We start from the raw sequence: 13,399 nt of genomic DNA, 5'->3' as shown, positions 1-13,399 counted from the left end.
CCCCCCCCCCGGCTGTTGGGCAGTGTTTCCTGTGGCCGTCTGCCTGGAGCCCATACCATGCTGGGCTGTGGTGTGGCTGCTTCACCACTGCTTCTGTGCTGCCCAGCACAGCAGCAGTGGAGCAGCCACTGAGCAGCACAGAGGCGGTGGTGAAGCAGCTGTACCACAGCCTAGTGTGGTGTGGGCTCTGGGCAGGTGGCTGCAGCAAACACTGCCCGGTGGCAGTGAGCAGAGGGGCCACTTTCCTCTGCACCGAGCAGCAGCAGCAGCAGCTTCTGCTGCTGCCACACCTCAGCCACAATGGGCAAGCCCAGAGCTGGTGCAGGGCCCAGGTTGGCAGCGGCGGTGGGGAACAAACTGGTGCTCACAACGGGGGGGTGGAAAATGGGGAAAAACGGTTCCTCCCCTTCCCTGTGGCTGGTGGCCTGTGCTGCAGCTGCTCAGAGTCTGCTCTCTGTTGCCACCGCTGCCCTGCTGTGGCAGAGGGGCAGGACAACCCTACATGGGCTGTGGGCAGCTGCAGCACATGGTGCTGGCCATGGGGGGGGTGGTACTCTTCCCCCTGTGCTGAGCACCAGCCCATTTCCCACAGGTGAGCATGGGGTCAGGGTTGTACGTGCTGTTCCCTGCCTGTACCGTGGGTCTGGGTTGGGGGCTCTGGGAGTGGATGGGTGTGTGGGAGCCAGCAGCAGCCGGGTGGAAGCATGGGACCAGGGCTGGTGGGGCCCAGAGTAGGGCAGTAGGAGTGCAGGGTCCTGGCCAGCAGGGGCTGTATGGAGCTGGGCCAGCTCTCCACTCTCCCTGCTGGTGCAGCCCAGCTCTACAGGTCCCTGCATGCTCTGGGCCCTGCTGGTGCTGGCCCTGGGAAATTGGTGCAGGCCCCATGCTCCCACTTGCTTCCACTCCCCCCTGCTGCTTTCCTCACTTTTCTGCCTGGCCACTGCACTATGTGGATCCCATACCCATACATACATATCCCCACAAACCCCCATCTGCAATCAGTTCTGCATATACACCACAAATGCCCAGAAATCGGGACAAAAATATATTTTTTAATTAAATTAAAATATGTTATTATGGGTGTTTGATTTTAGTATGTAATTTGTTGGCGGTTTTTTCCCCTAAGATGGCAAACCTTCTTCCCCAAAGGAGTACTTTCAGAGGCAAGGGGAGAGACTTCTAGTGGCAAAGGTCAGAGGTTAGGACCAGGACTTTTCAGTCCCAAGATGGCAACCAGGGGGTGGGGCACCTGTCAAGGGGCAGGGCTACCATATGGCCCTAGACAGCTTGCCTAAACTGGTAAGAGTCCCTCCATCCAAAATAATTGCCCACCCCTGTTTTAGGGCAATATGGAATTTGATCTTCCTTAGATTTTTTTGTTCTAAGGAAGGTAAGTAAGATAGGAGACTGGTTGAGCAGTTGAACAGCGCCACAAAGGCAAGGCTAATCAGGGATCCTGGTTTTCTCTGACTTAAAAAAATCCTGAATTTCCAGATATAAAAAAACTAACCCAAAATCCACAACTTTCTGTGATTAAACTGATTTATTTATATATCATTATATTATTTAATCACAGAAAAATTTTGGGTTACTTTTGTAAAACCGAAAATTGGGGATTTTTTTTTTTTTAAATTGGAGAAAACCGGAATCCCTGTTATTCCGGGCATTTATAGGATGGATGGATTAACCAAAGGAGAAAAATGAGAGGTGGCATTGTTTTTATTTGAAAATTAGAACTACAGTTGTATAGCTGTCTATTCTGTGATTACTGGATGGACTTATGTCCTTGAAATTTATGAGCAAAAAAGTTGGTTTATCTCATAGCATTTCCTATCTGAAAGGCTCATAGCAGTTTACAACAAACAAACAAACAAACAATCAATCAGCCCATGGACAAAATGCGACACTCAGTGCTATAATAATGAGTTCATTTCTTTTAAACATAAAAAGCCTAATGATTGTTTCCAAATTGCTGCAATTTGCAATATTGGTGAATGCTGTTTTAAATGTTTTTTGACTCTTAAGGTATATGTTTGTAGGGTAACAGGAGTAACACAAGCCATTTACTATGTTAAACCTCAAAACTTCTTTCATTTTCCAGTAACCAGAAGTGATTTTGATTTTTGTCAGAACACTGAGTTGATAGTTCTTAGCCTCAGCTAAATACATCTAAGATAAATCTTCCATTTACATATTAATAGGATTTTAAGCAAGAATGTTTCCTTTCCTGAATCCTACCCTTGCCTGAATTTTCCTTTTTATTTTTTCATTTTCAGCAAAGATCAAATGAAACTGTTTTTTTTGTGTTGCACCCCATCAATCAGTGCCATCTAATTTTGTTTAAATCAGTGGTTTTTAACCATCTTGAACTCAAGGCACCCCAGACCTGGACTCCAGGTTCATAACTTTTGTGAATTGAGTGGCACCCAACTTCAGAAACAAATTTAGATAATATGGTACTTACCTCTTTGCAGATGAACTGGGAAATGGGGGTGGGGACTTTAGCTTGCTTTATCTTCTGAATTCCTTCTACCTCACTTATCTTCTCACACCTCTTTGTACCCTTTAAAGGATCTAGCAGCACATCAGGTATCCCTGGGCCCTGGTTGAGAATCACTGGTTTAAACTGTAGTTTGTTTTGTATATGTTGTGTTGTCTTAATGTGTATCAAGTCCATTTTGTATATTATGCATGCATGATAGTAAGTGGTCAGCAGTGACTGTTACAATGTTTCTGGAGTCAGGGATACCAGAGCCAGCTGCAGTTGTCAAATGGAAAAGAATTATGTATGGAAGAAAGAAAGAAAGATAAATGCTAGCATTGGACAGGGCAGCCAACAAACTTTCTTCCCAGTTAGGAAGACTGGGAAGAGAGAGACAAATCAAAGCCTCTTTTTCCAGGACTAACTTTGGGTTTTATGACATAAAGGATCACACCAGTCTTGTTTAGAGGTGTTCCCTGGAACTTTCTCTGGGTTGTCTGTGGTTGAGATTTTCAGGGGTGACAGGGAAATTTGTGATAGAGCTCACTAACATTGCATGTCTGTTGTTTGTCATCCCTTCCAGTTGGGGTTGAAAATCTTTTCAATAGCTACAATATTAGACATTGGGCACTCAGTGTTAATGGGTTTTCTTCTTCCCTTTCCTTTAATTCTGTTTTGGATTGCAGGTAAGGGCAGAGAGGTATTTAGCTTTTGGGAGCATGTGGAAAGCTGTTCATCTGATTTGGATGAATTTGTCCAGGAATTCCCTTTTTCTTTACTCTCAGACTTTCTTAAAATGTGGAGAAGTACTGCGTACATGTAACTGTCTTGACGACAACTAAGTTACAGATAAGGTTTTGTTACCTGCTGACTATTTTATGTGACTTAGCAGTAATAACAAAGATACTACCCCTTAGTTAAAATTTTGTAGAAATGGTTTGTTACTAATCCAGATTCTATTGTTGGGAGCTCACTTGCAAAAAATACTAATTTTGAAATTCTCTCTTTCAGAAGTATCAAAATAATTTGTTATGTGTTTAGAGAGATGTTCTACCTCATAGAGATGATCTGAAAATTAGAAAAATTTTGTATGGTGTATTTAGAAGCACTTTGAAGCTTATAGTAATAAAAATGTATTTTTGCAACAGAAAAAGGTGAAGTGTGTGATGGAACAACTTTTGTTTAAAATATCTTTTTTCAAGTGTTGAACTATTCCATCTTTGACCAAACTGACTCTTAAGTTTAACTAATAAATAAATAAATAAATAATTTGGCCTGACCTGCAGTTCCCAGGCCAGCTAGCTGTATCCCATTATGATATCACTAATTGCAGTTTCATAGTTAGCATGGACATCAGTCTTGAACTAGAAAGGAGAGTGAACTGTTGTCTTATGTAGGAAAAATAATACATGACCTCTCTCAAAATTAATCTGTAAAGATGTTGAGAGAAACCATGTGGGGGAGAGATGGGCCAGGGAATCTGGGTACAGGAAGAAATCAACTGATCCATACTCTGGCTGATCTAAAACAGATGGAATATAATGGTAAATCTGACCTGGAATGTTAATTACTGTATATTTTCATATTGTCAGAAGTCATCTGGTAACATTCTCTTGGGTTGCTGCTTTTAACGTTAACATTTTTATGAATGAAAAATTTCCCCAAGAAAAATCTGAGATGTAAATTATGTAAAATAGAACCTAAGTTGTATACTCCCTTTTTAAAAAAAAAAATCACTTGCCAGGGAATAACATGCACATAGGTAGGGCAGAACATGGAAAAAAAAGTTCAAAGCTTATGGCCAGCTGTGATGCAAAGTAAGTCCTCCTGCAAACCTAGAACGTCCAGGAAATGTAGCATCCCAGGAGAGAGTTTGGGTGAGGCAGCAGGAACTTCCTGGTGTGCCAGTACAGCACCAAGACTAGGCCCCATATAAGGGGTAGGGAGTTATTTTGGCTGCAGGGCGACTTCAGGAATTTTGGTGAGCTGCTGCAGGCTGGAGGCCACATTTTGCCCATACCTGCCCCAGACCCTTGCAAAGGCAAGATTGTTAATTCTTTACTGTAAATAGTTCTTTTATATAAGGTCCTGTAATTAATCAAGTCTTTCCACACTACAAACTCCTCAAGAAATTGTAAACTGCATACAGTAGCTAATTTCCTTGCACAGTTCAGTTGTTGCTTCAGGTATAAGCTACAATGCTCAGCCAGTTGCTATTGCAAATTTCTCAGAGGCTGAGAGATGATTAACACTGGACTCTGCCACTGCTACTTGGTGGCTAGAAAGAAGTGGCAGCCATTAGAGCAGTGTCTCTATGCTTCTATTCCAGTGAATGGAAAAATAGTTTCCCTGCTTAAGATTCTAGTTTTGGAAGGCTGATTTGTTTTTGTTTTTGTCTTTTTTTGTTTTTCTGGGTGGGGGGGAAGTGCATGTGGTATGCAAGTGAATACAGTATCAGTGATTCAGTGGTTTAAAAAAAAAAAATAGGGGCATTATATCCTTACCCAAAAGCAGAGTTTTTGTACACTTAGAAAATTTGAAGTTCAGATTAAATTTAAAAGAAATACAAACACGTTTAATCTGATTGAACGTGTTTGTATTTCTTTTGAATTTATACTGAACTGTAATTTTTTTTTGACACAAACACTCCCTTAAATCACTGGTATTTATTCAGTTTTACTTCCAGCTTAATGTATTTATTATGTGGAAACTACTTATGGAAAACAATATGCATATTTAACCTGTATTTACTTTTTGATATAAAGTAGATCTTAGTCGTCTTTTGTCTGTCAAGATTTATATTAAATTAGACCAACTGTACTATTCCATGGTCACTTAAAATGGTATTTATATTTTATTCCTGGGACAAGGAAGTGTATGAAGAAGAAAAACCTGTCTTAAGTTCCACATGCAGTTTCTCTTAAGGCAGTAGTGCTCACTCAACCTTTTGGCCCCTGTGGGCCAGATGACTGGGGTGGAGCCAGTCTGTAGGCCAGATCAAGCCCTAAGTGCAAGGTTTGGGCCCTGGGACCCCTACCTGCCCTGAGCACTGGGAGCAGGCCCTCGGGCCTGGCACTGCCCCCTCCTCCTGGGATTGTTTTCTGGGGGGTTCCTGCCCCCCTTTTGCCACCACCACAGAGATTGATCCCTGGGGGCCTTGCATTGCCTACACCCACCCCAGTAAATTGGGATTGAGTCTTTAGGGTCTGGCACTGCTCCTCCCCATGGGATTGGGCCCTGGGGGCATGGCACTTCCCCCTCCCACCCGAACTTGCCAGGATTAAGTCCTGGGGGCCCGGCACTGCCCCCATCCAGCCCTCCACACTGGGGTTAGGTGCCCGATTCAGTATGTAGGGCCTTGATGCTCCACGACTGCCAAATTTCTAGGCTATAGGGAAACCTATGGGCTACATGACAGGGCTTTGGGCCAGATCTGGCCTGCAAACCAGAGGTTTGAGCACACCTGTTCTAAGGAGTTCTGCTCTGAAGGGAGAAGGCAGCATTTACTGCTAGAAGATATATCTATAAGTAGAAACAAGGGCAAGGACCTTTGATTCTGTGGATGCCCACAGGCAATCTGTGGGTAAATGTCAGGAACAGTCCCAAATGACCGTGCAAACTGGGGATAAAGTTCTAATCATCCATTAAGAGATACCTGCTCTGTTCTTTCTCTGGGACTAGAAACTTTCATCCCACCAAATGGTGCTAATGTCAAATGGACAGGCTTTGTGGGAATATGGGGTTGTGTTTTTGAAGGTAATAGTATGTGGACTAGTCAGTAGGTTGACTATATATTGCTCGTCTTGGGGTGCCTGTCCTTATCAGTTGACTGCAGATACTTGCTCTAATTGACTGACTTGTCTAGAAGAGCTTGGTGTGTGCGTGCATATGCTGTCTCTCCCCTCTCTCTACAAGTTGTGTCCTACTGTCTTTATAGATTTTCTTGCAGGAGACTGCTGTTGTATTGGCAGTAGGCAAACCTTTTGCCGCTGTGGGCTGGAATGACCTGGCTAAGGTCAGAGGAAAGCCAGCACTAGGACTGGGTAGCAGTATTCACTCCCTGGGTGTTGACACTTCAACTGCAAAAGCTGTGGCAGATAAGGATTGAGTGGCTGCGACATTAACATCTTAGCTGCTGGCCCTGACATAGCAGGTGTGATGAGAACCCTAATGGGATGGGTCATCCAGCCTGCTAGAAGCCCAGAGTTTGGATCCACTGTTCAGTGCAGCATAAGCAAAACTCCCTCCACTGAAGTCCCATGTGGTACAGTGTCAGCAAAACCTACCAGCTCCACAGGCTAGATCCTGTGGTTCCATGGCTGAATCTGGACTGTGGACTATGACTGAGGTTGTCAGTTCCTGATTTATATTGTCAGTAGCAGCAGACAAGGAGAGATTCCCCTTGGAATCTAAGAAAGGTAAATGAAAAGGTAAAAAAAATAAAAATGCTGTAACTATTAAGTAAAAGGTTGTTGGAGGCACTCTTCATTTCTCCAGTTGAAGTTGTGCTAGTTAATAGTAAGCCTGTTGAATATCTGGCCCATGGAGGTGGGGGATCCAGCTTGTGGGGGGTTTCATCATGACTGCCAGCAATATTAAGCTGCTACTGCTCCACCCTGACCCTGGAACTGCCTGAAGCCAGTGTCAGTCTGGCCAGCATCCAGGGGGTTAACACCACCACCATAAAATGTAGTGTTTTCTTAATTCCTGCCAGTGGCAAAAAGCAGCAGCAGTGTTCACCCCTGGGTGCTGGCCATGCTGACACTTGCTTCAGCAGCTGTGGCAGATAAGGGCTGAGTGGCAGCAGCATTAACATCTTGGCTGCTGGTATACTGACACAGCAGCATCGGCAACTGTGGTGAGAAGCCCTATAGGCGGGATTCAGAGGTGGGTCACTTAGCTTGCTTGGAGCTCACAATCTGGATCCAGCCCACCAAATTATTTGAAAGTATGGGTGCATGTTTTTGTTTGTTTGTTTGTATAATCAAATGCGCAAGTAGTAATTAGTATTTGACACTTGCTACTTGTCATTTGGACATTCAGTTTTTATTAGCATTTAATTGGGGCTGTCCAACTGGTATCCTCAAAGGGGTTAACATGTGGTCCCAGGTGCTCCTCTTCCCATCCTGGGATCTCCAGGCTCCCACTCCTTCCTCCAGCTTCTACTTTTTGCTGCTGTCCTGCCCTTGGGGGCAGGGCAAGGTAGCCAAGCTTACAGCACAGGGGCACTCATGCAGTGGGTGGGGGGGAGAGAAGCTGGACAGCTTTGGCATTAAGGGAATATGTCAGCTTGCATTCCCATTTTGTTATATGTTTTTGTATAGCACCACTAAAAAGTGGAGTGAATTTTAGACATTGGAGTGGAAAATGTCTACTCCTTTTAGTTAATTTGGCAGCACTATTTTCAGTTTTACTCTCCTCTTCATACAGATTTAGATGTTTGGGCATTTTGTTTAGCAAGAAGGGAGATGAATACTTTTTAAAAGTAAGATACTCCTATTGTGTAAACACAAAAAATAGCAGAAATGTAGGTAATATACATCACTGAATAATCTTAAAACTATTTTTAATGCCTTTTAAAGAGCTGATTATGTTTGAAGTTTGAAGTTTACTGTGTCTTTTTAATAAGATTTTAAGCTCTTGCAGGAACTGAAATTTAACATGCACTTTTTTTTGTTTTCTGTGTTTAAAGCTCTTTAAAGTGTTTCAAATTGAAAAATATTGATACAGTTATATAAAATTGTTGGCTAATCTGTCAAGAATTTTTCAGAATATCTTAATACCCTCTGATTTATAAGGGTTTTTGTAAAACTTGATATCTTAATTTTCATCGTGGGATATGCCGTAAAGTTCTAAGAACAGGGAAATAATCGTATCCATTTTCTAGTATTGCATAAACTCTTTGAGAGTGTGAACTTTTCATCTGCATTATTAAATAACATGTAGAACATTTTCTAGGGGAAAAGGCATCTGAAATTTCAATTACTGTATTTCCCCTTTCAGACAGATTACATTTATCTATCCCTTCTTCATTCAGTGCAGTTATTCCTTAGATATATATGAATCGAGTTACCTTATCTTATTAAAAATATCTCTAAAAGTGGTTCAGTTTATGATATGTCACTTTCAAGGTGTCTTCAGGATTTACTGTCGATAATTTTCATAGCCCTTTTTTCTGTTCTTTCATTCTTCTAAAAGACACTAATGGTTGAATGTCTTGCATCTTCATCTTGCACAGATTCAGCAGAGCTTTGTTTCCTTGGAATATAAGTACTAGGGGGAAAAGGTGAAAGAGAATATACATAAATATATTGGAATACAATCTCTCAGATAAACTTGCGAATTCTAGTTATTAATATGGTCAGAGTATCAAATGTAAGTTTAGTAAGTTAAATGAAAGATAGGAAAACTGAGTGGCTTGGGAATGCAACTAGAAATCCTGTTACTGTATTTACTCACCTGCCTGCCACGCCACTGCCACCCCCGCCCCCGCCCCCCCAAAAAAAAAATCTGGGAAAAATTGCATACCAGTGCTGCTTTACCATTGCTGAAGGAATAATACCCCCTCCCCCTCCTCTGGGCTGCATCCAGTGGCTTTGTAAGCCACATTAACTGACCCCTGCTTTGAAAGATGTGATGTACATTTAAAGGGATCTGGATACATTGTGGAACTTAACAATATAAACGAAAAATTGAAATTTAACAGATCAATACAAAGCATTACACATAAGGAAGAAAACTTCTTCTGAAGCAGCAAGTAGAAAGCGATGTTGCTATTGTGAAACTAGCTAATAAGGTGATATGAAAGGATTTACTTCCAGGTAGGTTCTGTAAGTAGTCTAGTAACAGCTGTTGTCAGCAGCTGCAAAAATTGGGTACGTGGAAGAAGCTGAGCTCTTCCTCAAGCAGTGTCTTCAGGCCCTTGCTGTTGGGGTTTATTGCTTGCCTATTTTGTATTGCTAGGAAGTCAGATCTGGTTAATAGGTGTCATAGGAGTTCATGTCTTGTTAACATGATTGCACAAGCAACAGTTGTGAAGCCAAGTAAGCTGCAAATACATTTGTTTTATAGCAGCTTTCTTTATTGCATGGATGGTAATACAAACATTTTATAAAACCCAGCTCTAATTAACAATCCCAGTTCTCCAATGCTACTTGACATGTTTAGCCAGATTTGCACCAAATTTACTAGCAACATGCAGAATTTAAAGGATTTTGAAAGTATATGCAACACACTTTCAAAAGTTTTGTGGTTTGGATAGGACTGATCCTGCCTCCAGCAGAGGATTGGACTAGATGACCTCTGAAGGTCCCTTCTAGCCTGTCTCTGTGACTTTTATAATTTTGTCTCTAGTATGGTAAGATTCCAAAGTAAAATAGAGCTCAGTTATGTTGCATATTTAAGGAATCGGAGTTTTGTAAATGTTTTCTGTTCTATGAAGGAAAGTATGTCTCTTACTCTCAACTAACCTAGGTTGCCGAAGAAATGGAAGTAGGTAACTAATATCGTTCTAAAAGCTTAAATTCATTAAATGAAAACTTAAAATCAGGAGTGTGTTAGGTTAATTATAGATCTTGAACCCAACAGTACAGAATTAATGTGTATTTGTTTGTGTTTCTGATCTTTATGAAGGTAACGCCTTTCTTTTAAGATTTTGTTGCATGGTGCTTTAAGTATCTATTGAGCTTAGAACCTGTTTAGCTTAGAACATTTAACCCTCTTATTAAAAATGGAAGCTCTTTGCTATGTATATATAATATTTTAGGATATTTTTTTTTTCTCAGTTTACAGTTTCTCCCCTCTAATTCCTTTGAAAGAGGCTTAAAATCTTGTTTACACTGCCCTTCTTGCCCCCCCACAAACTTTTACCTAGCATTTCATTTTACCCAGTGATAGAAGTGGGAAAATAGACTGATCTTATTCATATTCTTATTAATGATGCATATATTTCAAATATTTTTTTTTCTCTTCTAGGAACACCATTTGCAACGAGCTATATCAGCACAGCAAGTTTTTAGGGAAAAGAAAGAGAGCATGGTTATTCCAGTTCCTGAAGCAGAGAGCAATGTTAATTATTATAATCGTCTGTACAAAGGAGAGTTTAAACAACCAAAGCAGTTCATTCACATTCAGCGTAAGTTCATGGACATGTTCTTCTATTTCCCTTAAGTTTAATTTGAGGAAGCTTTTAACAACTGCAGAGGCCATGTTACTGTAATATTAAAGGACGGTGAGGGGAGACCCCAGAAAATGTGAGAGTTAATGTATATAAATTTCAGTTTCTCGTTTGAAATACTAAGCAGAAATTGAGGAATGGGATATAGGGAGGAATATCCCAAAGGGCTAGTTTTGTGGAGTCCATGGGTATGTTAAGAATCACGTTATAACAACTAGTAGGCTTTCCCCTATAGCTACTTGTTATGTTGATCAAACCATTGGAGAATTAATTTAATTTCTTAACTTAAAAAAACCCCAACCCTGTAGCTAATAATTGTCTAGGTCAGTGTTTTTTTTTTTTTTGTGATTCATTATTGACCGTATAGTCTCTGAGTACCTTTTTCCTCTGCATACAGCCCACGTAGGTATTAAAATAAAAACCCAGTAAAATGGAAGAATACCTATAATAGTCTCAGGTGAACTGATTTTGAAAACTTATGTTGAGACTGTACTAGTAGTAAAGAGTAGGTCCTTGACTGTAGGGTGTATGAAGTCCTAGTCAGTAGAAGTACGCTGGGTTACAGGCAGTTTAATGAATCTTTGTAGGTTTTGCTAAAATACAGAAGTGTTCATTTCATGCTAAATGGAATTTTCAACTTTCTGAGTAAAATAGATCCCATTTGGATGGAATTGGCTACCTGTGTAGTAATAGGTCTGTTGGGAGGAAACAAGTATAAAGCTTATTTTTGTTTCATTTTTAATAGCTTTGTTTGCTGAGGTGTTTAGGCAAGCAACCTGTTGTTTAAGCCCCTACTTAGATCTGATTATTATGGACTGTTTGGGCATAAACCATCTTTATTCTGTATTTATACAATATTTATGGCTGTAAGGATCCTAGTCTGTAACTCGGGTTCTTTATAGCTGTTACCGCAGTAAACTGGTGGTAAGGCCTTGGGTTTCCTTATTGCTGGAATATTTGTCAATGCCTGCATGGGATGGTTAAGTGCTTGCACTTGCATGGGCTTGGGCCCCTGCTTGATCTGACACATGGAGTTGAGCTAGTGTGTGGGATCTTTCTGCAGTCAGATCTAGCACATAGGTCTCAGCTGGCACATGGGGTCATTTATCTAGCCCTCAGGGTTGAAAGGTTGAAAGAGAAATCCTCTTATCACTGACCTCCATTTATCACCGTAACATGCACATTCTTCGTAATCTTCGGGAAAGATTGTTGATAAAGTTATTTTGAAGCAGTTTGAGCAGCACTGAAGTCCTCTAATCCTGGCTTCTTTGTTAGGCTTGGTTACAGTACAGACTACACTGAAACTTCCTCTTGTCCCAGAAACAGATAATCTATTGATTCTCCGTGTTCATTCCTTGTAGGTGTTTCAGCAGCCATGATATGCTTACAAGGTACTTCTAAGCAGTCTGTAGACTTGGGCAGAGATAGAAGTGTTTTGTCTCTGTGTTGTTTTCACAGGGAGAACTCGGATAATTTTTTGGAGTTGTAATTCATGTGGATGATAGCCATTTCTATATTTTTCCATTGCATTCTGAACAATATAGACTTTCTTTTTAAAATTAGTGGTTGTATGAAAGTAAGTTGGTCTGGGTTCTCTAAGAATAAAACAGAAATGATGCTGGTGCAAAGAAGTGACCGGAGGAAATAGTGGATTGGAATATTTCTTATTTTAATAAAAGGGCTATTAATACCTGTTACTTTGTGCAGGAAAGGAAGGCAGTAGTTTCTGACTGTGTCTGAACAAGGAAAGAATTGACCAGGCAAACTACTAAGTATTTGTGGATATACTAGCATATTCTAAAAAGGTGGTCTTTATCTCTGAGAGAATGTTACTGTTGTGTAAAAGCATTTTTTGTAAGAACAGTTTAAAAGGCAAGGATTTTTTATACAGAAGGGTATCAGTAATTAGTCAATAAAGTGTACTAGGTAAATTACCATCCACTATCTATTAGCATATTTCACAAATAAAAGTAACTTCCATTTTTTTCGGATTCTCTAAGAAAAAATTCAGTATAATGATATGGTAATATTTCTGCTCCAGTAGCCCTGATTTATTTTTTATGTTAAGTTTTTGTTTGTTTTGTTTTTTACAACTGCAGTAAATTCTCCCTTAACCTACAAAATATTCAATTAATAACGAGTATTCTTAAAGCATTCCACCTACCTGTGACCACTGTGGAAAATCTAGGCCATGTAATTTGCAGCCAAAGATGAGTAGGAAGATGCTCTGGCTACCTCTGTTCCAGAAAATAAGCTATCTGAGGCTGTGCACTTAACATAATTGGGCCACTTTGAGCAAAGAGTATGGCATTCTAACTCAGAGCATTTATATGATTCCTATCCTGTTAGGAGATAGTATTAACATAGTATTCAAAGCTGTGAGTCCAGGATATCCTTGAAGCACACCATCTGATGTGCTTCATCAGATGAAGGCGTACTATTTAGGGTTGTTAAAATGAGGTAGAGAGGTGGTGATTAAAAGAAGAGTAGTAAATGGGGAAAGGAGAAGCTCAGTAGGCACCAGATATGGAAATAAAAGGTTTGCGTGCACACAGAAGCTGTGCTAGCGTAACTTAAATCATCCATTTAAGTTTACTGAGTATAAGGTTGGGTGTGGCCACATTTTTTTTAAACAAGTCAGTTTATAATGACAAAACCCATAGTTTCATAGGTAGTAGGGTCGGAAGGAACCTAAGCAGATCATCCGACCCCCTGCCATGACAGGAAAGAGTACTGGGGTC

The 13,399-nt window shown here is 40.7% G+C and overlaps 1 protein-coding gene and 1 long non-coding RNA gene across 2 annotated transcripts in view; both read left to right on the top strand.

The window, feature by feature from the left end:
• Window positions 1-1,336, top strand: part of LOC109301323 — a 4,864-nt gene extending 3,528 nt beyond the window's left edge. Inside the window, exon 3 of the long non-coding RNA XR_002098500.1 lies at window positions 1,220-1,336. This is a non-coding gene — a long non-coding RNA (uncharacterized LOC109301323). The remainder of the gene's footprint in view (window positions 1-1,219) is intronic.
• Window positions 1-13,399, top strand: part of EPC2 (enhancer of polycomb homolog 2) — a 109,842-nt gene that overhangs the window by 30,848 nt on the left and 65,595 nt on the right. The window contains exon 2 of the mRNA XM_019522443.1: window positions 10,457-10,616. Within this exon, the coding sequence (XP_019377988.1) occupies window positions 10,457-10,616 (160 nt within the window). The remainder of the gene's footprint in view (window positions 1-10,456; window positions 10,617-13,399) is intronic.

The sequence above is a fragment of the Gavialis gangeticus genome, unplaced genomic scaffold (genome assembly GCF_001723915.1).
Source record: "Gavialis gangeticus isolate Ggan-Ray unplaced genomic scaffold, GavGan_comp1, whole genome shotgun sequence".
NCBI classification, from domain to species: Eukaryota; Metazoa; Chordata; order Crocodylia; family Gavialidae; genus Gavialis; species Gavialis gangeticus.
This window is presented reverse-complemented; position numbering and strand designations above follow the sequence as displayed.